At 40.4% G+C, this 25,858-nt stretch overlaps 1 protein-coding gene across 1 annotated transcript in view; it reads right to left on the reverse strand.

Moving 5' to 3' along the window:
* Nucleotides 1-25,858, reverse strand: part of LOC126260788 (epithelial discoidin domain-containing receptor 1-like) — a 63,742-nt gene that overhangs the window by 32,612 nt on the left and 5,272 nt on the right. The window contains exons 2-3 of the mRNA XM_049958124.1: nucleotides 2,591-2,760; nucleotides 2,400-2,514 (exon numbers count right to left, since the gene is read on the reverse strand). Of these exons, the coding sequence (XP_049814081.1) occupies nucleotides 2,400-2,514; nucleotides 2,591-2,666 (191 nt within the window). The 5' untranslated portion in view covers nucleotides 2,667-2,760. The remainder of the gene's footprint in view (nucleotides 1-2,399; nucleotides 2,515-2,590; nucleotides 2,761-25,858) is intronic.

Below are 25,858 nucleotides of genomic sequence, written 5' to 3' on the forward strand. Positions count from 1 at the left end.
TCATAAGATATGATTCATATGATTTTGAAACGCATCGCTGTTGGTTTGAACATTTCTGAACCCTTTGTAATTTGATTTTTGATCGAGTCGCAAGTTGGTTTTTGAATGCGTGCATAGTGTACGCTATGTTTCTGCTAGGGGAATCCCCGCCACATGTAGAAATAAAAAACTTTACTGCAGACATAAGGAGACGTGGCTGTACGAGCTGACCCGAATAAACCCGAAAGAGTGAATTCCAATCGCTATTTGTCTACTTGGTTGACTGGGTGTGCGAATGATAAGAGTTGTTACAATTAGTAACGAAATCTATAGATTCATGCTACCACAGTGGAAATAAACAACTAACAGGAAAAACAGGTAAGAAACATTACATATTATCTTCTTGTGTATCCAAGAAAATGAAATTTTGAGAGAAAATTTTTGCTAGATTGCTACACTACTAAGAGCCAGTGGTACTGTCCCGCATTAGCAGCAGTTCTCGGAGTGGCGCAGAAAATGAGTTGTACGAACACGTAATACCGCCTAACCGGAGAATAAATGTACGACAATTGAACCGGTGACTCTGGCAGGGTTAGTGAAGTGAACTGTAGAATAAGTTTTGAGAGTTGCAGGGATAGTACACAATTTGTGGTGACAGTATTGTATGTTAGATCGAGCAAGGACAAGAAACGGGGACATCTCGCAAATTATATGGAAGAAAATGACGATTCCAAATTTATATGAAAGTTTCGTATAACTACTTTTCGATCTCATGCTTGAGAAACTGCAGCATATGAAGGAAATGTGAAATTATTTCCTAACATAAAACATTGTGCCTGTAGTAGGCTAATACGAATTTGACATTAGTGCTTTGTGAATTGCATTCTGTCGTGCTATTTATGCAAACAAAGTAGATAAGAATGACCGTTTGTGCCAAAACAGTCTCACTAATTTGGCGCGTGTCACAGTTTCTACGATATTAGAAAGGCATATTTAGTTTTATCTAGCAGACAGTCACAAGAGAGACGAACCAAATCGAGAAACCACACAAGTCTTGAGTACTATGTTATTAACAGCTTTTTTAGTGTTAGAAAACGACATTTTGATTTTCCATGCAGCAAAACGTTTTACAAACTTTGATAAGGTAATAGATTCTCTAGCGAAACGAAAGTACGCCGTGTAAAGCTGTAGCAAGATTAGAGAGAAAACTAAGCTTGGACCTAAGAATTAAAGAAATGTGCATCGTGCTGTCGTTTTCTTCACTGGTTTAATGTTTCCTATATTTAGTTTTATGTCACACAGAAAAGATAGTTACCAGCAAACAGACAATAGAGAGTGCAAATTTTATGAAGAGTTCTCATTCCCCGGTCACATATAATCCCACCAAGTGTAAGTTGTGAGTTTTTTAAGGGGCTAGGATGTCAGACCGGCTGACTGGAAGCAGGAGAGACACCACTAGACATTTCAGTTTCCACTCTGCTGATTATAGGTTTGAATTCCACAGAACGAAATACACTTCACTTTGGCACACTTAAGACCAAATAACATGTTTTATGTTTCCTTGCACATATACGTTTTTTACATAAAGCTCGTCAGAAATATGTGCGCTACAAAATGGACATAGTTTTGAAAAATCTGTTTTTAAAAATTTTTGACGTCCTATCTCAAGGACTCGAAGGGGGCGGGAGGGGAGGGGGATTGGCGGGTAGAGGAGGGGTCGTCAGTATGAAGTTTTTGCCCCGGTTCGGAAATATCGTAGATCCAGGGCTGGTCATTGTTTCGGTTTATAATTTATTGCGTTGCTAATTCCATTGGGCGTTTATGAAAGGGAACATCCTTTTCACTTTGGCATAATGGCCTAGAATCTAAAAATTCTGTGATTTTAAATAAACTGTTCAGATTTGCTTTAGACATGCATGTTGACATCAGCTGATCAGCACATCTGCTACATCAGTATTTACTTTCAGACTTATATTCATTGTCATTACGAGAAGTATGTTTTTATGTTGACTAGTAACCTCCAGTTATGTGTCGCACGACCAAGCCATTAATGTTTATTTTCCCCCAGAGAGCACGTGTTGCACTGGAGTATGGACACTTGGATGCAAAACAGTAATCTATACTGACAGGCACAGTCCACTTAGTGGCGCAGTTACGATCGTGGGGGAAACATCAGATAAAGGAACCAATGCACTTTTAGCACAATAGCTGTACTAATACCCCAGACCCTCTATATGCTTATGGTATACCTCCTTATTCCTTCTTATATTAATTGTGCTTATGCCATTAGCTGGCAAGTGGTCTCGGTTTTGCGTTCTCCACCTCATGGCTAAAATGCCTAACGGGAACTGGACGCGACCACCAAAAGAGAGACATGTCTGGCTAACGCAGGACACCTGGCAGCCCTGCCTGTGACTCACCTGGCGTTCTGCGGCCCCACAGACTTGGGCTCGTACGAGGAGCTGGCGGACACCGCGGAGTCCGGAATGCGACCCTCCTCCATCCCGAGCGCCACGTGGCAGCTGGCCGGCGGCCCTGCAAGCACACAGCGTCGCTAACGGTCTCACGCACAGTAGGCGCGCGCCTGCCGGCTAGGCAGCCAGCCACTCACCCTGGTGACGCAGGGCTGCCGCAGCCACGGCGCCAGTCAGCAGCAGCAGGACGGCCGGCTGCCGCCTGCGGCTCATGCCTGCCTGCCTGCTCAGAGCCGGCGGCGGGCTGCCATGTCGCGGGGCGGGGCCGTCTCCACACACACACACCCACTACTTCACCTGTCGTGCACTGCAATGGAAGCAGATAAGTGTTAATAAGACTTATGAGCCATCCGTTCTGTCAAAACAGTGGTACTCCTAAACTTTAGACACCCTTACATTACTTCTGACACTCATTTCCTACAATAGTCGACCTAATCTATGCTCGAAACATTTTATTCGAGTTTCTGTTATCATTCGAATACAATATATATGTTTTCTGACTGCAGAAACTGTATTTTTATCTCTTTTTTTTTTTTGAGGTCTTATGGGACTTAACTGCTAAGGTCATCAGTCCCTAAGCTTACACACTACTTAACCTAAATTATTCTAAGGACAAACACACACAACCATGCCCGAGGGAAGACTCGAACGTCCGCCAGGACAAGCCTCACAGTCCATGACTGCCGCCCCTGAGACCGCTCGGCTAATCCCGCTCGGCTGTGTTTATTAGGTCACATTCTTCTCGATCTGGTCAGTACAAGTTTTGAAACTGTGTTTGAACTAACGTCCTGATGTGACAGAGACTTGAAAGTTTCAAAGTGTCTCAGAACTGGATGGCTATGCAATATCAACTTGCTTTCTTGTCTGTTGCATGGCGAAGGGTACTTTGGGTGCCACTGAAATTTCCCCCTTGTTCTGTTCCAATCATGAATCTTTTGTGCAAAGAGTGAATGATTATATATTGGTCAAATCAGGTGAAGAGAAACTGAAAGAAATCTCAACTCTACCACATGCCTCTGTTGTAACCTCATTAAATGTTTCAAACCGAATTAACACTTTCATATGCACCAGAGGGGCGATAATGTTTAATTTAGGTATATATAAAGCGGTATGTGTGCATGACTGTTTCTGTCTCCAGGATCTCCTCCTAAGCCCCTAGATCAATTTCACCAAAATTTGACACACAAATAGCAACCTTCACAGGTATCAGTACTTCAGCATTTATAATCTCCTAGCTTCAAAAGGAACACAGATACAGAAAACAAACATGTTCTTTTTCCAGCCCCTGCCATATAGGCTCCCCCACACAACAGGTGTGTTGTGCAGCAAACGTATCGGCCTGCCTTATTGCCCTGCTCTGCAGGGCAGTCTACACTTCAAGTGCAAGAAACTGTTTTCCAGCACCTGACATATAGGCAGCACTGCTCGACAAGCTTGTTGCATTGGAGTAGTACTGGCCTACTTTATCATGCTGATTTCTAGAACATCCTATACACCACAGCATAAAGCTGGTATTTATGCCCATGTGTTTATGTAGGCTGTCCTGGGAGTGGAATCAGCCTGCTGTATCGACTTTTGCAGATGGGCTTGGGTGGGGGAAGGATATGATCGACAGAGGAGGGCCTCAACAGACAGAAGGACAGGGGGGAGGGTATGGATAGAAACAGAGGGGTACTAGGGGATGGATAGGGATGGATGGAGTAGGAGGGGATGGACAGAGACAGAAAGAGTCAATAGAAAGAAGGAGGAACAGAGAGAGCAGGAGGAGAAGATGGATAAGGAGAGAGGGAGGAAAGAGTGTGAAGGAGGAGGAGGTGTACGTAGAGGGGGGAACGTAAAAGACAGAGAGGGTGAGACTGGACTAGACAAAGAGAGAGACAGGATGATATGAACAGAGGGAGAGGAGAGGAAGATGTGGTCTGAGGGTGACGTGGATAAAATTGACAAAGAGGCAGGAGAGGAGGAGGTCAGGAAGAGAGAGATGGGGAGGAGGAGATAGATGGATAGAGGTAGCAGCATGATGTGGACAGAGAGATGAAGAGATGGTGAAGTGTACACAGAGAAGGGGGAGGAGAATGAGTGTGAAATGTATGTGTCAAATGCATACATGGGCAAAGCCTCTGGGGAACAGCTAGTCATTTAAATAAAAACGAGTTCTTGATGTACCTTTTTTTTAAATTGAACTAAAAAGTATTAGATATTATCTCTTAGCCCCTAAGAGATTACTGAATCCATACATATCATACTGAAAATTAGTAACTGTATTTCAATGACTATGAAAATAGTGGAATGATTTGAAAAGAAAAACTCAGATGCATCCAGTACATAAATGATGCATGAATTGTTCATCTCCTCACCGTTCTACTACTTGTTTATTGATGCAACAATGGTACACCTCGTTACTACTATCTATTGCCAGTGTTTCGTTTTAAATCCCACATACATTTCCATAACTGTTGCAAATTCTCAAACAGAAATTTTCAAAACTCCAGGTGTTTTGAATCTATATGCGTCTAGGAGAAAATCTTTTACGCTTTTTAGTCAGATTCAAAAATGAGAAATATTAAAAATTCATTTCTATTTAAGTAATTATTAAATGCTTTCTACACTAGTGAGCGTAAAAGTTTTCAGTCGATGTCAAACACTTTGATGAGATTACAACAGATACATGCGGTCAATTACAGGTTTATTTCAGTTTCTCGATATATGACACAACCGATATATTACTTCCTACTGACATATACCTCGTGAAAAGACAGTGAAGGTAAAAATTAGAAATATTCGAGCTGGCGTGGAGGCTTATCACGAATCATTCTTCCCACAAACTATTCGTAACCGGAAAACGAAAATGGGGAAATATCACTGCTACACAAAGTACCCTTCATGACGAACCAGACAACAAACCGAATTAATAATGCTTTGTCATCTGGTTCCGAGCTATGTGGAAACTTTCAAGTCTCTAGCTCATCAGGAAACGATATTGGGAAACATAATTCCATATCTCTGCCACTCTCCACACAGGAAAGCGACCAAACAAAAACGTGGTAAAGCGGTCTTGTTTGCAGCGAAACAACTGCCCTTCGGATACTGTGATGAAATCTTCAGGACCATGCTATTGCTATTGGTTACACAATAAGATAACTTCAGTTGCACATTGTTGCTTAGTTCAGACAACATTGGTGACACGTTATTACCGGTGAATTTGCTCTGTCTTCGATATCCCAGTAACGTTATCTTTCAACAAGGTAGCGCAAGACGGTATATTCGACGCGATGTTGTGACTTACATCGATCAGACGGTGTTCGGTTGTTCTCCAGATGTTTCACCCTCTGGAGGAACCTGTCATCAGTTTTTGAGATAATAGCACAACTACCTTCGCGACCCACTATTACTAACGAACTAAAGAGTTGAAGCAATATGGAATATACCCGTTTCTATCATCCACGCTGTTAGATCAGAGGGTATACTGCTGCCAGATGTGGCAGCACTGTGTACAAAATTGCACACCGTTTATATCCCTAAACCATATAGAAATATAATTAAGTATTATCCCTCCTCAATTGGCAGCTAACGAACTTGGCTCAATAACCATAGCGCTCATAGACGCTGCACACTTCCTCCACCACCACGCCACGTTGTCTGAGGAGCGGAAGAGGGTGAAACGTGCAGAATTTAAGTAGCAGGGCAGTCGCTCTGCATGCGACTTGCTTTTATACTTCACATTTCTCAACAACATAGATCATAAACGAAACAAATTTTAAGAATTATTCAATTTTTTTGCCACACAGAAGACATACTTTTTGACTAATACAAACTGTCGCCATACGGACAGATGCAGACAATTTTACCTATCTCGCCACTCAAGTTGCCACATAATCGTGATTTATTTAGTTTCACAGTCCTAAAAAGAAATGTCTTTGACACAAATATGTCGATTGAAATGTTATAGCACTTTTATAATTTCATTATGGAGACGTGGAAACTCTACCCGAGGAGGAAAATGTAGACATTCTGGACACTTTTAACGTAAAGGATTTGTCGTTAAAACGGAAGTACCTTTCAGGTCAGTCGGTTACATCTGCACAAGGACAGTTACGCTTTCAGCTGAAACGGCAAACGGTCTCGAAAGCAAATGTACGTTTAACAGTGTCCTCAGAACGTTCAGAAATCTATCCTTGTAATTCTTTCAAGGCCACAGTGACTTCGTCAAGCCTCGCGTTTCATTAATGGCAATGAGCTAAGGGAACTAGACTGTGAATGTCAAAATGTGTCATTTCCCTGAAGTGAATTTCTTTTTAAATGCGTCACTATCAAATCAGAATGAAGTTGTTTCTCACCTTGCAATGTCTTTCTGTGGGCAGTGTACAGTCTAGTCCATGTAAAGTGCTACATCTACAATTCGTTCCGGGTGTTTTAATTTTCGTTCCGGCGCTCCTCTTTCCTCCATATAATCCACAATAGCGAGTTTTAATTGGAAAAATCGTTCCAAGCATGACCCCTGACTTAGCATACGTACTTTCCAGTAATAAGTATGTGAAATATTCATACGCTTCGTTCAGTTCCACCGAATACTGTTCCAGCTGACTGTGGGGTAATACGAGTTACTTCAGGAACTTCACTACTTATACCACCAATTTCTTCACGTGCTGCATGCTTGCAAATTTCTTGATGTAGAGAACAATGAATGCCGTCTGTCGATCGTAATTTTTTGCTCTTTCATTGTCAACTAAATCTTTAAATTGTATTCTGCACAGTACTGTAATATTGTTTCACAGAAAATTTACAGTTCTCATCGATTATGCGGCAGTATAATATCGATTGAGAATTTTCATCCATCTATTCTGTCATTCCCATTCATTTTCAAAGGCTCGTGACGAGAAACGGTTAGACTGCCTGTTTTTGTGCCAACAGTGGATAGACCTGTTAGCACCCTTCACACTTCGGACCAATAGTGAAGTGTAAACAGCGATGACACGACGATTCTGCCGATCGCAGAATATTTGTGGCGGCCGAAAACTTCCACACTGGAATACTAAATGAAAAGCCACAGATTGCCGAATACTTTCGGCAAGGAAAGAGCATCGCAGAGACAGGACGAGCCCCACACTAATATAGACGGACGACGAGTAAAATTTGGTTGTTTTCTATACTTCCCATGTTGCAGTTTTGACGGCTAGCAGTGCAATTTTCGAATTTCCAAATCGGTATATTCTGGTACGACTAAATGGGCAGCAAAAGAAGTAAAGAGAACACTAAAAATCGCCTGGAGCGCTTTCGATAAAGTAAACAAGGTTTCCTAACGGAGCTATGAATTTGTGTGGAACTGAATACTTTGAAAGATGTGCGTGCTACCAACCTTGAGGCCGGCCGCGGTGGCCGAGCGATTCCAGGCGCTTCAGTCCGGAACCACGTGACTGCTACGGTCGCAGGTTCGAATCATGCCTCGGGCATGGATGTGTGTGATGTCCTTAGGTTAGTTTGGTTTAAGTAGTTCTAAGTTCTAAGCCCCATAGTGCTCAGATCCATTTGAACCATTTGAACCAACCTTGACATGTCAGAGAAACATGATTTTTTATACGGAAATCACTGTAAAACTGAGGGTCACCAGGCGAGAAATTGAGAGGAGCTGGTTACATAATGAAGTGGAAGACGTAATTAGGCCTGCTACGGAAATGAAAGGGATGTGTCAGAGGCAAATGCCCTACCAAATGGGTGGTAGGTGGGCAAACGAAGGTCTTTGAGGGATTAAAACACGTTGGGAAAGACCGAGACGATGACCCAATGAAAGACAGGTGATGACAGAGGATGACAGTCGGGACCGAGGTAGATGCGGGCACGGGAAAACATGGTAGTGCGTTTGTGACTTTCGAGCATTCCATTATTCAGCAGCAGGTGTCAACAAGCTGATTCTGATGATTTAATAAATCTCAAAGTAATAGTGATGACAGAGTTCCTTTAAAAAAATTATTTGTTAATGTTACTGAATTTTAATCGAAGTGTTTTTCTTTCATCCTGCAAGGAAATTCCTTTTACCACTGAATGTGCTATTACCGAAGGCTAAGAACTGCTGTACTGAAACAAAATACAGTACACTTCGTGAAACAACAAACATTCTTTTATTCAGTCCTATGAGAAGAAAGCACAGCCCCTTAGACGCTTACTGGAATACAACGAGAAACGAAGGGAGAAAATGGTAATTTTTACTTCTCCAGTGCAAACAGCTGTTCGAGTATTATCATTTTAATGTAACGTTTATCCTAATAGGTAAAGCGTAAGTTATTATCTCTCTCCAGCCAATACGTCTTTTTCGGAAAATGAAACTGTTATTTTCATCCTGGTGAAATGGTACATGATATACATTTCACATCAGGAACAGATGTGCGTCATTATAGTTCTCAAGTACCACGGCATAGAGATCGAAAATCTCATTCGAACACCAGTTGCCGTGGACACATGCTCTTTACCTGTATGACCTTACACGTATGATATTGATTTACAGTCTCGTTTTGGGGTAATACTGGGACTGTCGTAATTTCAATAACGCCGCCTTGCCGGCAGTTCTCAGTTCTGAGGCTCATTTTCGCCCTCGTTGCTGTCGTCCTACCTACAACACTTCCACAGTTACTGGTTACTTTTAAAATGATATTTCGTCTGTAAAATTTATGCGGAATTGTGCCCAAAAGTGATCGTCGAAGACAGCTGATATTTTAGCAGGCAAACCGCCCGCTGTTTCGAAGGTACGCTATCCAACTGACGCTGTCATTTGGATTGTTTCGTATGTACTGCTCATTAGTATGGGGTTCTTACCATATTCGATTAATAGATAAGATAGAGAAGATCAAACGAAGAGCGGTGTGTTTAGTCACGTGATCGTTTAGTCGACGTAAGATCATTATGGTGGTACCCAACAAACACCAACGGTAGACAATACAGGAAGGCCACTTGACGTCACAGACAGGTTTGCTATTGAAATTCTTATGGCGTACGTTCTAGGAGGAGTAGATAACATAATAGTTCCTCCCTCATATGTCTTACAAAATGAGTGCAGCGAGAAAATCAGAGAAATCCGTCAATAATGTTTACCGACTGCCAGTGTAACAGGTAAAGTGGGAAAATATATCTTTTTAGCCTGATCAGATAAGGGCCTAAAGGCCCTCTTTTACAGCTGACCAGGAACAACACATACCAAACATTTCACAAAAAAGTTCACAGTATTAAATGTCATAATAATATTAACAATGATAATAGTAATAATAGTAATGGATGAAACTAATAATAATAATAATAATAATAATAATAATAATAATTCTTTATAGAACGAGCAGAAACTAGCAAAATAACAAAGAAATCACTCATATAAATACATCGGCTACACCATTGCAATTTTATAACCACTTCTACAACCCTGTAGATCACATAACATCAACAGATACGAAGAAAGTAAATTGGAAAAAGAAAACACTACATGGCAAGCACCCGTATCATCTAACAGAGCCACACATCGATCAAGACGCATCCAACACATGGCTAACATAAGGCAATATATACAGTGAGACGGAAGGATTCATGATTGCAATACAGGATCAAACAATAAACACCAGATAGTACAGCAAGCATATTATTAAAGATCCCAGTACCACAACAGATAAATGCAGACTTTGCAAACAACAAATAGAAACAGTAGATCACATCACAAGCGGATGTAAAATACTAGAAAATACAGAATACCCCAAAAGACACGACAATGTAGCAAAAATAATACATCAACAACTTACCATGCAACATAAACTAATAAAACAACACGTTCCCACATACAAGTATGCACCACAAAATGTACTGGAGAATGATGAATACAAATTATACTGCAACAGAACTATAATAACAGATAAAACAACACCACATAATAAACCTGACATCATACTCACCAATAAAAAGAAGAAATTAACACAACTAATCGAAATATCCATACCCAAGACAACAAATATTCAGAAGAAAACAGGAGAAAAAATTGAAAAATACATCCAACTGGCTGAGGAAGTCAAAGACATGTGGCATCAGGATAAAGTTGACATCATACCAATTATACTATCAACTACAGGAGTCATACCACACAATATCCACCAGTACATCTACGCAATACAGCTACTTCCAAACGTATATATATATATATATATATATATATATATATATATATATATATATATATATATATATATATATATATAACTACAGAAATCTGTAATTATTATACATGTTCAATTACCCGAAAGTTTCTAAATGCAATGTAACATATACCGTACAGTTAAAAGGAAGTCACGCTTGATCAAGGTCCGCGTCAGTTTCCATTTTTAACCAGACATAACCTCTGAGACAGGAAAGAGGAATAATGAAACTAATAATAATAGTAGTAATAGTAACAGATGATACTAATAGTAATAATAATAACAATAGTAATGACAACCCCCCATGAACCATGGACCTTGCCGTCGGTGGGGAGGCTTGCGTGCCTCAGCGATACAGATGGTCGTACCGTAGGTGCAACCACAACGGAGGGGTATCTGTTGAGAGGCCAGACAAACATGTGGTTCCTGAAGAGGGGCAGCAGCCTTTTCAGTAGTTGCAGGGGCAACAGTCTGGATGATTGACTGATCTGGCCTTGTAACATTAACCAAAACGGCCTTGCTGTGCTGGTACTGCGAACGGCTGAAAGCAAGGGGAAACTACAGCCGTAATTTTTCCCGAGGAAATGCAGCTTTACTGTATGATTAAATGATAATGGCGTCCTCTTGGGTAAAATATTCCGGAGGTAAGATAGTCCCCCATTCGGATCTCCGGGCGGGGACTACTCAAGGGGACGTCATTATCAGGAGAAAGAAAACTGGCGTTCTACGGATCGGACCGTGGAATGTCAGATCCCTTAATCAGGCAGGTAGGTTAGAAAATTTAAAAAAGGAAATGGATAGGTTAAAGTTAGATATAGTGGGAATTAGTGAGGTTCGGTGGCAGGAGGAACAAGACTTTTGGTCAGGTGAATACAGGGTTATAAATACAAAATCAAATAGGGGTAATGCAGGAGTAAGTTTCATAATGAATAAAAAAATAGGAGTGCGGGTTACCTACTACAAGCAGCATAGTGAACGCATTATTGTGGCCAAGATAGACACAAAGCCCATGCCTACTACAGTAGTACAAGTTTATATGCCAACTAGCTCTGCAGATGAAGAAGAAATTGAAGAAATGTATGACGAGATAAAAGAAATTATTCAGGTGGTGAAGGGAGACGAAAATTTAATAGTCATGGGTGACTGGAATTCGTCAGTAGGAAAAGGGAGAGAAGGAAACATAGTAGGTGAATATGGATTGGGGGGAAGAAATGGAAGAGGAAGCCGCCTTGTAGAATTTGGCACAGAGCATAACTTAATCATAGCTAACACTTGGTTCAAGAATCATAAAAGAAGGTTGTATACCTGGAAGAATCCTGGAGATACTAAAAGGTATCAGATAGATTATATAGTGGTAAGACAGAGATTTAGGAACCAGGTTTTAAATTGTAAGACATTTCCAGGGGCAGATGTGGATTCTGACCACAATCTATTGGTTATGAACTGCAGATTGAAACTGAAGAAACTGCAAAAAGGTGGGAATTTAAGGAGATGGGACCTGGATAAACTGAAAGAACCAGAGGTTGTACAGAGTTTCAGGGAGAGCATAAGGGAACAATTGACAGGAATGGGGGAAAGAAATACAGTAGAAGAAGAATGGGTAGCTCTGAGGGATGTAGTAGTGAAGACAGCAGACGATCAAGTAGGTAAAAAGGCGAGGGCTAATAGAAATCCTTGGGTAACAGAAGAAATATTGAATTTAATTGATGAAAGGAGAAAATATAAAAATGCAGTAAATGAAGGAGGCAAAAAGGAATACAAACGTCTCAAAAATGAGATCGACAGGAAGTGCAAAATGGCTAAGCAGAGATGGCTAGAGGACAAATGTAAGGATATAGAGGCTTGTCTCACTAGGGGTAAGATAGATACTGCCTACAGGAAAATTAAAGAGACCTTTGGAGAGAAGAGAACCACTTGTATGAATATCAAGAGCTCAGATGGCAACCCAGTTCTAAGTAAAGAAGGGAAGGCAGAAAGGTGGAAGGAGTATATAGAGGGTTTATACAAGGGCGATGTACTTGAGGACAATATTATGGAAATGGAAGAGGATGCAGACGGAGACGAAATGGGAGATAAGATACTGCGTGAAGAGTTTCACAAAGCACTGAAAGACCTGAGTCGAAACAAGGCCCCCGGAGTAGACAACATTCCATTAGAACTACTGATGGCCTTGGGAGAGCCAGTCATGACAAAACTCTACCATCTGGTGAGCAAGATGTATGAGACAGGCGAAATACCCTCAGACTTCAAGAAGAATATAATAATTCCAATCCCAAAGAAAGCAGGTGTTGACAGATGTGAAAATTACCGAACTATCAGTTTAGTAAGTCACAGCTGCAAAATACTAACGCGAATTCTTTACAGACGAATGGAAAAATTGGTAGAAGCGGACCTCGGGGAAGATCAGTTTGGATTCCGTAGAAACATTGGAACACGTGAGGCAATACTAACCTTACGACTTATCTTAGAAGAAAGATTAAGAAAAGGCAAACCTACGTTTCTAGCATTTGTAGACTTAGAGAAAGCTTTTGACAATGTTAACTGGAATACTCTCTTTCTAATTCTGAATGTGGCAGGGGTAAAATAAAGGGAGCGAAAGGCTATTTACAATTTGTACAGAAACCAGATGGCAGTTATGACAGTCGTGGGGCATGAAAAGGAAGCAGTGGTTGGGAAAGGAGTGAGACAGGGTTGTAGCCTCTCCCCGATGTTATTCAATCTGTATATTGAACAAGCAGTAAAGGAAACAAAAGAAAAATTCGAGTAGGTATTAAAATTCATGGAGAAGAAGTAAAAACTTTGAGGTTCGCCGATGACATTGTAATTCTGTCAGAGACAGCAAAGGACTTGGAAGAGCAGTTGAACGGAACGAACTCTGTCTTGAAAGGAGGATATAAGATGAACATCAACAAAAGCAAAACGAGGATAGTGGAATGTAGTCAAATTAAATCGGGTGATGCTGAGGGAATTATATTAGGAAATGAGACACTTAAAGTAGTAAAGGAGTTTTGCTATTTAGGGAGTAAAATAACTAATCATGGTCGAAGTAGAGAGGATATAAAATGTAGACTGGCAATGGCAAGGAAATCGTTTCTGAAGAAGAGAAATTTGTTAACAACGGGTATAGATTTAAGTGTCAGGAAGTCGTTTCTGAAAATATTTGTATGGAGTGTAGCCATGTATGGAAGTGAAACATGGACGATAACTAGTTTGGACAAGAAGAGAATAGAAGCTTTCGAAATGTGGTGCTACAGAAGAATGCTGAAGATAAGGTGGGTAGATCACGTAACTAATGAGGCGGTATTGAATAGGATTGGGGAGAAGAGAAGCTTGTGGCACAACTTGACTGGAAGAAGGGATCGGTTGGTAGGACATGTTTTGAGGCATCAAGGGATCACAAATTTAGCATTGGAGGGCAGTGTGGAGGGTAAAAATCGTAGAGGTAGACCAAAAGATGAATACACTAAGCAGATTCAGAAGGATGTAGGCTGCAGTAGGTACTGGGAGATGAAGAAGATTGCACAGGATAGAGTAGCATGGAGAACTGCATCAAACCAGTCTCAGGACTGAAGGCCACAACAACAACAGTAATGACAATAATAATAATAATAATAATAATGAATGGCATAATAATTAAATTATTGTAATACATTTGAATCTATGATTATAGTTATCAGGAGTGAAAAGAATATAGATGAATGAAAAGACTTAAATGATAATGACAGAAGAAGATAGGAACTAATAAAATACAAAGAGAGAACTCTGCTGACAAAAGGGGGTGAGGGGGGGGGAAGTTGTGGCTTAGAGGGTATTTGGAGACAAAGCTGCGGATCTGAGTATGGCATAGATGGCTATTGTCATTGCAGATGGGCCATCAGCTTTTTGAATCTTGGAAAGGATTTGGTTTCTCTGGTATTTTGTAGAAGATTGTTCTAGCGTCTGGTTCCTCATTCGGAGAATGATTCAGAGAATATGGCAGTGTTATGTACTGGTACAGAGAGGATTTTACTCTGTTGAGGGCGGGTGTTTCTGCTGTGCTGTTCAGGTATTAGTGTAAAAGTTGACAATAAATAAGAGGGAGTTCAGTGATTTCGAAGGCGATAGAGCAGACATAGGGTATGATACTCTCTAGACTTATTGACACGTATGCATGAGTGATATGGTAGGAATAGCGAATGCTATAAATGTACCGTGCACAATCATTCATCGTCAGTTCCAATCTGCATGAGCTTTCCTATGAAAGTCCTTGGAGAATATTATCACCATAGTCGACTAGAGGTAGGATATGTGATTCTAAATTCTTGTTTTTAAGCTCTAAACGCAACAATTTTTTGTGTTTCTGTAGTGAGTGAAGCAACTTTGACACCTTCTTACAGACTGCAACTTTGTGTTCAGACCAGTCTGTATGATGGTTCAGAATTAATCACAAGCTCTTTGCAGAAGAAAAAAAGGTTATTTCTGTGCCGTTTAGGATTAATATAAGATTAATATAAGACATAAGAAAAGTTATGAAAAGTTAGCTGTAAGGCTTCATATCACCACTCACCAAACGTACACTAAAGGAGAGACACTTAAAATGAGAACTTAGGTCAATCTCTGATTGAGTTGCTCAAATATTTTTACTTCTCTTGTTCCTTTTTACTTTACGAAAAATAAAGTAACATATACCGACCAGATCGTTCCTGCATCTTCTACTTATCCACAAGCGTATAAAAAAGCCTTCTTTCATTCTGCTGCTCACCGAGCCATTTCCATCCCACTTTCTAAGGTAAAGTTCAACGACGAAATCAATTTACTTAAAACAATAGCACTTAACAACGAGTATAAACCTAACATAGTAGATGACGTCCTTAAAAAGAAAACTGCTAAAAGAATTACTAAGCTAGGCACTTCTGTCATTGAGTTTAACTCAAAAAAATATTTCCCTATTCCTTTCGTGGGGCCTATCTCTTATCAGATCCAACGCATTCTTCGAAAGAAATACGATTGCAACGTTGCTTTTTCTACTAATAACAGTTTGGAAAAAAAATTCCTTCATAATTTACATTCTATTCGTTCCCCTTTAGAAAATTCTAATGTTTACAAAATTGTCTGCGATACTTGCTCCTCTTACTACATAGGACAAACTGGACGTGTCTTCACTACCAGATATAAAGAACACTTGCTAAGAAAAAATGTCACTAGCCCCCAAAATTCGTCTTTTGCCGACCATCTTCTAATTACAGGTCATTCACCTAAAGCCATCAGTTATAGCAACATTTTGCACACCGAAAAGAAAGGGCGTAGACTAGATATTCTTGAAGAATTAGAGATTTTCAAGCATTTTGCTCGAAAGGGTAGCCTCATCCTTAACGAACAGCTACAGCTACGTAACAAAGATTTTTTCAACGGTATAAAGCCGTTACTCGATATGTGACTTCGGGTCTCCTTGTCAAGTTGCCGAAATGTTTTTTTTTTTTCCTTCTAAGGTAGTCCTATGTTTTTTTTAATTATCAAATGTTTCTGGGCTGTATTTCACGTCAATATTGCTTTCTACAAGTTGTCATTCAGTCCTATCTAGATTTTCATAATGATGTTTTCATATTTTATCTCACTGTTATAAGCTTTGATGTAGACAAAAAGTTATGTTTTATGCTAATATCAAACGAGCATTGCTTTCCATTATGTACCAACTACTGTTTATTTATAATCATTTCTGCCTATATTTCAATGTGAAGTAGCCTAATTGTGTTACCGTTCAATGTGTGATATCGCTCCATTCTGTTGAAACCAGGCTTCTTGAACGTTTGGAAAGTTGTTCAGTGCAGGAGTGACGGAAGTTTGTAACATCTCCACGTGACGATCGGGATTGACAGTTATTGTGTTTCCCTGTTCATTTGCGAAAAAATACGGCCCGATAACCCCTGTGATGTAACACCACACCATACTGTCATTTTACTAGTGTGTAAAGGCCGCTTACGAACGTCATGAGTATCAGTGTTTGCCCAGTAACGGTAGTTCTGTTTATTCACATCTGTGAGATGAAAATGTATCTCATCTGACATCCACATCTTGTTTAGAAATTCATGGTCATTGTTTATTTTTGTTTTCATTTGTTGACGGAATCCCAATCGTAACCGGTAATCGTTGTCCCTCAATTGTTGCACCTTCTGTAGTTTGTACGGATGAAATTTTAAATCAAGATGAAGAATTCTGTGAACACTCTCCCGGGACATTCCAACCACTGCTGCTTGCTTACGAACTGAACGCCGTTGGATCCGTAAGACAGACGCGCAGATAACATCAATGTTCGCTGCAGAAAGCACACTGCTTGGCCGTCCTGTTGGTTCCTTCTTGTGGTCTGATCCAGTTTCTTCAAAGTTATTAATACAACATTTTAACGCGTGTTTCGACGGAATGGCATCATGATATCGTAAATTATAAAAACGTCGAAACTGCCTCTGTGTCGCTACCAATAAAACATTTTTATAAAACATTTTTATGGCTAACGCACGCTGCTGCCCGTTTCACTGATCCATGATTACTGAAATGGCGGACTGTTTACTCACCGACTGTCACGAACCCGCAGTGATGCCATCTGCCCACGGCTGTCACTAATCATTTCAAACAGTCCACTTATTCTGTGTCACCCTGTACAAATAAATGAAATGGGATGCCCACTTGAAGGGTGTTGACATTCATTGGAGAATTGGTTCAAATGGCTCTGAGCACTATGGGACTTAACTACTAAGGTCATCAGTCCCCTAGAACTTAGAACAACTGAAACCTAACTAACCTAAGGACATCACACACAGCCATGCCCGAGGCAGGATTCGAACCTGCGACCGTAGCGGCCGCGCGGTTCCAGACTGTAGCGCCTTTAACCGCTTGGCCATCACGGCCGGCATTGGAGAATTCATCCATGAAAGAGATAGTTTACGTGACACTCTTTGGACCGATATTTGAGTACTGGTCGTGGTACGAGACCCTTAAGAGGTGATGATGTGTCGGCAGCTGGGCCAACACCTTGTAGATCGAAGTGGCTGAAAGTGCACGCTAAACTAACGCAGACGGGCGTGAAGTACTGGAACATGAGACTTATTAATGAATAAGAAGAAAAGTACGTAGCTGGAATAATATACTTAACTTTATTCTCTTGTTGGAATACATCTCTTGAATAGTAGTAAGCTATAAGCACTGATACAACTGGCGCCTGGCTAGGTAGTAGCTATGGAATAAGCTGAAGGCTATTCTATCAGTCTCTCGGCAAATGAGAGGAAGACTTGGTAGGTCTGGTCGCAAGCTATGTCGTCCGTACAACTGGGGCGAGGTCATGTCCGTGTCTTGTGACCTGCCATGTGGTGGCGCTAGGATTGCGATTACACAGTGGCGACACGCGGGTCCGACATGTACTACAGGACCGCGGCCGATTTAAGTTACCACCTTGCAATTGTGGTGTCTAGCGGTGACACCACAGGTGAAATTAATAGAAATACAGGAGACCTAAGGAAGAACGACGTCTTTAATTACTGGTTCATTTAGTAAAGGCTACAGCATTGTGGGGGCGCTCAACTGCTCATGAAACTCTACTGGCAGAAATTACGAGGGAAACGTTTCCCGTCACCGACAGATTGACTATAAAAATTCCGAGAGAGTACCTCCCAAGAGCAGTCAGCCAACATACTACATTATACCACAATCATCTCGCGAAATGAGATGATGGGATAGACGGAAAAATCAGAGTTCATACGTGGGTTTACGGCAATCGTTCTTCACTGATGGGACAAGAAAGTTGTGATATGATTGTTGACGTCCTGGCGGCCACTCCCAACTCAAATCGTGAGGTGGCTTTCGGAGTAGAGATGTATATATACATATGTAGATGTTGAATCATCTGTGACCCTTACCGCTAGAGGCGAACTTCATCGACAATAAATCAACTCACGTTACACACTGGCCCCCTACAGGATGTCGAATCGTCAGAAGAGAACAAGAAAACGGAATTGCTTTGGTAGATGCTCCTAAAATGGTAAAAGTTGGCCTGCGTGTGTTAATCAGTACATAGACAAAGCTCCAAATGAAGCCTGCAAAGTACAATAAAGGAAGAGTGGGTAAAAAGTGAGAACATGGGGGTTCCACAAAGAGACAGAAGCAGAACACGACTCCGTATAAGGAAACGGAACGGAAATCAGGCGAATCTATTTCAATATGCTGCATGCATTTGCCTTAATCTGTTTACTGAAATCACAGAAAGTTTACAAGTCTCGCGTCTCCCGAAGAGAATTCCAGTCACACAACCACTGCAACCAAACATCTGGTGACGAATCAGTAGTTTATTCATTACTTCAAGAAGGGAGTCGTTGGTAGGTGTGCTGTCAGTCGAGAAATAATAACTGGTCGACGGAAGGACCTGTAAGAAAGAATATTTTGCTTTTGGAAAGAAGAAACATAATATTTAGCTCATATTGCGGAGCAATTTATGTGCAGGAGATTGGTGAACAAGATTGTTAAAGTACGGAAAGAACTGGACAATGAAAGAGAAACAATATAAAGAAAGCTTTCCGAAATCTACGATTTAACTTAGTACCTTCGAAAAGGGATTGGGATTTCAAGCGAAAGTTAAAATAAGTCAACAAATATCAAAATATTATTTTTAGTTTTAGTATATCTATAGGTCTTTACTATCAATTATACAGTTCATTAGCGTAAATCATTTTATGAAAGAGGAAATATTATTTGCTAATGTTGCTATCGCTATGTGGACTGTGATCCGAAATCATTCCCTCTTCCAGGAAACCAGTTAGAGTCTAGCATTTATCTGGAGTCAATAATCCGATCTTTGTCGGGAAGATGGTCTTTGTTCTGCACAAACTGCGTATAATTCTTGAGCTGAATCGGTAGCACACGTCCACTTTAAACAATGTCAAAGAGGAGTATACAGAGAAAAAGGGAAAATTAAATAGAAATGAAATGTAAAGGCACAATACATTAGGTTAAGGAAACAAGACTTAAGGAACTAGGTACTGCTGAATTAAAGCTGTGAGGACGGGTAGTGAGTCGTGCTTGGGTAGTTCAGTTGGTGGAGCACTTGCCAGCGAAAGGGAAAGGTCCAGAGTTCGAGTGTCCGTCCGGTACACAGCTTCGATCGGCCAAGAAGTATAAAGATTTAAGAAAATTCGACATTTCCTTAGGAAATTTCTACATAGGAAAAGCATTCGAGAGTGAAAAGAGACGAAAGTTATTTGAAGCCCTCAGAACACATTGCATTAAAAGACGAGTACTGTTCTGTGCGTACTGGAATCAAGAGGGAACAAAAAAAAAAAAAATGGAAGACGAAGAAAGTTCTGCTCGAATTAAAGCAGTCTGTAAGGGCAGAATGTAGTCCTACTCTCCAGTGAATCATGAAAAAAAAGGAAGGAACAACAGCGTGTTTAAAATTCCCAGTGAATTCATATAATTCATCAGATTTGCTGATGACATTGTTGTCCTCAATTAAAGTGACAAAAATTTAGAAGACCTGTTGAGTGGAACGAAAAATTAAGCACAATATACGGAGTGGGAGGAAATAAAAGAATGTTAAGGATTAAGGCCCATCAGAAATGAAATAAACAAACTTAACCAAAAACTGAGAAAAAATTAAGGCGCACGACATTCTATGGGAAGGAGTCATCGACTGGGAGAAAATAGGAGAGTTAGAGACTCGAAGCATTTAGGGGTTGGTGCTGCAGAAGAATACTAAAAGTTTAGTCAGCTAATTGTATAAAAAAATCTGATCCTCCGCACAATCAGAGGGGGAAGAAATATATGGAAACGCTAACTAGAAGGAGAAATACGATCGTAGACCACCAATTGAGACGAGAGGGAATAACTTTAATTCAAGTAATATGAGGCATGGCAATATGCGTAGGGTAAGACAGATATTAGATTATGTTGCATTAATAAATTATACCACATAAAATCAACCGGAAGATTGATGATAAAAATAATAAAGTAAATAATTAATAACAGCTTGCAGTTTGCATTGGCAAGAACAGTGTGGCATTCACCTACGTTCTCTTAATAAATTGTCACTGTAATGAGGCATAACTTTCTTAATTTTCTTTACCATTTCTATCAATGGCTCATTAGTGCTTATGCTACCGATAGCGGTTTCATATGGATGTACGCTGCAGTAGTTACGCAGAGAACAAGACTCCTGTACAGAGTAGACTATAGCGGCAAGTTGCCTCTAACTAATCTTGGGATTGAAGACCACAACATGAAGAAGTCAAAAAAAAAAAAAAAAATGGTTCAAATGGCTCTGAGCACTATGTGACTTAACTTCTGAGGTCATCAGACCCCTAGAACTTAGAACTACTTAAACCTAACTAACCTAAGGACAACACACACATCCATGCCCGAGGCAGGATTGGAACTTGCGACCGAGACTGTAGCACCTAGAGCCGCTCGGCCACTCCGGCCGGATGAATAAATCACTAATTTTATATAACACATATAATATGCTTTGTTCAAACTGATTTAATGGTATAGCTAGTGCCAAACAATCGTTCTCTTCTCACAATAGACTTCACATTTTAAATTTTGCTTCATAGTAATGTTTTCTTTTCAGTACTGTGATTGAGAAGTATAGAGTAATACACCTTCATTGTCTGGAAAGTAGGTCTCCTGATTGTGATATAATGTGATGTAGATGATTAAGAGCATTTTTTCACATCCTTCCAGTCTTATTTGTGTTATGAAGTGTGATAAACTGAAAACATTTCGTGTGTGATAGGTACAAACGAAAACCAAATGTAAGATTGTTTGGCACTGGTATCATGATTTCATTCTAGATCTACTGTTGGCTCCAGTATCGCAGTTAGATCTCTTGTCTAAATCATTGCCTCTAGCCATACAATGGGCTTCGTTGTAGGTTTCTTTTCTAGACAGAGAGAAAAATATAAAGAGAAAAACAATTCAAAAACTGATCTCAATCTCAGGAAAAATTGTATCGAATAAAATAGTAATTTTTTCATGACTCTAATAAAAAATTGGATATATAGAGACTGTTACCGTTCCTGGTACTGTACCTAACGAAGTTCTACGTAATTAGAAACCAACAGAAGAATTCAGTTTTAACAAGCAGCAAGACGATCCTTTAAACGAATGTTCTAGGTATCACGGCAAAATAACACTGGCCTTTGGAAAGAGCCAGATATTTGTTTCTAAAGAGCTACCTGAATGTTTCACGAAGAAAAATGTAGTTAGCACATAAATGTGTCATAAAGATAATGTGGTGGGTGAACGCATTCGTAGCGCCCTACATTGAAACTGGTATCAGAAACAGAATACTGATGTTGCCAGCGAGTGAAAATAGGAATGCTCCAAGACAGTCCTAGCGAATGACACAGTCTTTCAAGAAACGTTGCGATGTTATCTTAGTTTGTAGAGCACGAGTAATTAAATCACGCTTGATCTCCAAAAGAAACGAATTTTCTAGAAATAGTCATGGAGAATTTTACTGTATGGCAGTCAAAACCTAGACAACCAAAATGTATAACAGATTGTGAACTTCTGATAGCGAAGCAAAAGGGAAAAAAACTTAGTAAGTGGGCTGGAAGAGTCACAGAACGGTGTCCAGAGGTATCACTCGGGGTTCGAATGAAAGCAGAAGTAAATATATGGGCCTCGTCCTGGTGTATAATATCTTGTTGCTTCCATAACGCTGCATACTGGAGACTGAGCTGTGAATTAACTTTTGTTGTAAAGCACGAAGGCTTCTTTCGTGCAAATTTTTGTCTCAACTGTGTCTGTTGCCTACTTTCAATCGATTTAGAAGCCATTTATGGCTTCGTGGTCAGGTAATTGGGCACAGTTATTGAAATGGTGTACACCCGGAAGTATAAGCTGTTGCTGTTCAAAAGCAACGTGTAGTGTGGTAAACATGACTTTAAAGGCTTCAAACTTATTTGCAAATAAACAAGGAACACAGGTGAGTGGAAAATAAGTAGGAAAATAACCTCTGTTCTCCAAAACAATATCACGCATAAATAACGGGTAAAACAGAGAAACGAGTGGAAGATTAAGTTAAGGGAAATTAAGAGGAAGGCAAGGGTAAAGGAGAAGAAGAATACCTACAAAAACATTGCCTTCCGTGACACGCAAAAGCGTTAAGAGAATGGCATTATGAATGTGTCTCCACATAGCTTTCATGGAAAACGGGCTGTAGCTCCAACAACAACAGATGATAATTATTATGCATTAACATGTGGCGTATTGTATTGTATACTACAGCAGAGTGTGTTTCAAAACGTTGCTTCAGATGCAAACAGTTTTCTGTTGTTCTCCACAGCATATAAAGCACAAATGGAGATAAGATCTGAAACGTCAGAATACGTCGTCAAAAGTGCGGTACTTCTGGTTTATGTAAATCCAGAAAGCAGAAAAAAATCCTTTCTGTCGCATTCATAGTTCAGTCACTTTCTCTCTCTCTCTGTAGCAGGAACCTGACTCTCGAATAACCTTCCGCGGAAGACAGTAAATGACATATCTGCTAAAGCAACAATGAAAATTACCACTGTCCACGAACTCACTCGTTACCTTTGCACATTTTTCTTTTCAACCATATCTTCCTCCTTTCCCAGTATTCTTAGCTAGGGCAGTCTCCTTAAATTTCATTTCCCCAGAACTCACTACATCACAAAACGACTATGTTGTACTCCTACAAGTTCTTTTAACATCTGCCACTATTTTTGTTTTATTTTTGTCATTATTATTACTATTTCTATTACTATTATTATTAAACATTATTATTATTGTTGTTACTATTAGTGTTATCACAATTAGTGGCAGCAGGTGGAGTAGAACAAGTGCTTCCACTTTTAACCGTATTAGTTCACAGTCAGTATTATTGACTCATATTACCACTTCACACACTCAAATTATTTGAATGCTGTTAGTCATATTAAAATTGCTAATTATTAGAAATCACTAATGGAAGAAAGGTACTGTATCCCCGAAACCCTGGTCCGACGAAAGAGAGGCCTTGCCTCTGGGCACTAATCAGATCAGCTTAATTAAATAAATAGATGCAAAGTGAGAGTGTTGAGAACCACATTTACGGACTGCGTCTTGCTGAATCGCTTAACTCGGACGTGCATGATAACATAAAAAAAAAGTAGGAAACACTGACTTGGCGACAATATGACACATCTCCTAGTATCCTTTATATATTTGTGCACCCTACAATATTTCACTTAAAGAACCGTTAAAGAAATACTTTTGTAGTCCCACAGCCTATACGTTCCGTTCCTGTCTTGAGTTAATCTTAATTTCCAACCTTATAGTACTTAATATTTTAATGTGTCACTGAATATTAGGAGCAACCGTATCGTATCGACCAACTTTTACCTTTTACACACCATTTCATGACTTGAAACGGTTTTATATATATATATAGAATGGGATATCATAAAAAAGTTTTAATGTGACAAAAATGATAAAGTGAAACTAGCAGCCATACCTTCTGCATAAATAATCAAGTCGCCCTTAATAGCATTCATAACAGTTCATGACTTCAACATCTACATCTACATCTACATAGTTACTTTGCAATTCACAAATAAGTGACAGGCAGATTGTTCATCGAACCAGTTTCAGACTGCTCGCCTACCATTCCACCCTCAAACAGTGCGCGGGAAAAACGAACCCTTAAATCTTTCCGTGTGAGCTCTAGTTTGCCTTATTTTCTTACGATGATAATTTCTCCCTGTGTAGGTGGGTGCCAACAAAATATTTTCACACTCTGAGAAGGAAGCTCGTGACTGCAACTTCATGAGGAGGTCCTTCCGCAGTAAGAAACGCCAAACGCATTTGTTTTAACGGCTGACACCCCAATTCGGGTGTCACATCTGTACCGCCCTCTCCTCAATTTCACGATTTTAAAAATCGAGCTGCCTTCTTTGAACTTTTTCGATGTCCGCCGTCAATCCTATCTGATGCGGATCCCACACCACGTAACAATACTCCAGAAGAGGTCAGACAAGCGTAGTGTAAGCTGTCTCTTTAGTAGAACTGTTGCATTTCCTATGTGTTCTGTCGATAAATTGCAGTATTTTGTTTGCTTTCCCCACAACATTATCTATGTGACTGATTTATTGTGTAACCGAAATTTTCAGGAAATCGTATTTACCTTACGGTATGCATTTAGCTCTACGGATGGAGGAAGCTCGTCGAGGAAATTACCAGCAGATCTCATGAAACTTCCTGGCAGATTAAAACTGTATGCCGGAGCGAGACTCGAACTCGGGACCTTTGCTGTGAAGACGGGGCGTTAGTCGTGCTTGGGTAGCTCAGTGGTAGAGCACTTGCCCGCGAAAGGCAAACGTCCCGAGTTCGAGTCTCGGTCCGGCACACAGTTTTAATCTGCCAGGAAGTTTCATATCAGCGCACACTCCGCTGCAGAGTGAAAATCTCATTCTGGGAGCAGGTGTCATGAAATGCAAATGTTTCTAGGAAGATTATGACGTTTGGGTTGCGGGGCGCTCAGATGCGGGGTCATCAGCGCCTGTACAAAGTCACATTTTTTACACAATCCAATCTAGCCAGTGCGACGAATGATGATGATGGTGACGAAGTGATGAGGACAACAGAAACACCCAGTCCCCGGGCAGAGAAAATCCCCAATATATTCAGGAATCGAACCTGGGACCCCGTGACCCAGAAGCAGCAACGCTAGCCTCTAGACCTAGAGCTGCGGACTGTTCCTACGAAGAAAAAGCTTTAAGTGCTTTGCTCAGATATTTTTGAGCTATCCCATGTTCCGTATAAAGTGACTTACGTCTATAGTGGTGGAGCAGAGTTATGATCTGAGCATATGTATCTGGAATCTTTCTTCGTGAAGTGTCCCAGAATAACTTTTTATTCATTGACTATTCACCCTGGGCACATTATGGTTTTTGTGGTGTCACCGCCAGACACAACATTTGCTAGGTGGTAGCCTTTAAATCGGCCACGGTCCGTCAGTATACGTTGGACCCGCGTGTCGCCACTGTAAGTGATTGCAGACCGAGCGCCGCCACACGGCAGGTCTAATCTAGAGAGACTGCATAGCACTCGCCCCAGTTGTACAGCCGACTTTGCTAGCGATGGTCCACTGTCTACATACGCTCTCATTTGCAAAGACGACAGTTTACCATAGCCTTCAGTTACGTCATTTGCTACGACCTAGCAAAGCGCCATATTCTGTTACTATAATGACTATCTTCAAGAATGTATTCTGTACCG

The sequence above is a fragment of the Schistocerca nitens genome, chromosome 5 (assembly GCF_023898315.1).
Source record: "Schistocerca nitens isolate TAMUIC-IGC-003100 chromosome 5, iqSchNite1.1, whole genome shotgun sequence".
NCBI lineage: Eukaryota > Metazoa > Arthropoda > Insecta > Orthoptera > Acrididae > Schistocerca > Schistocerca nitens.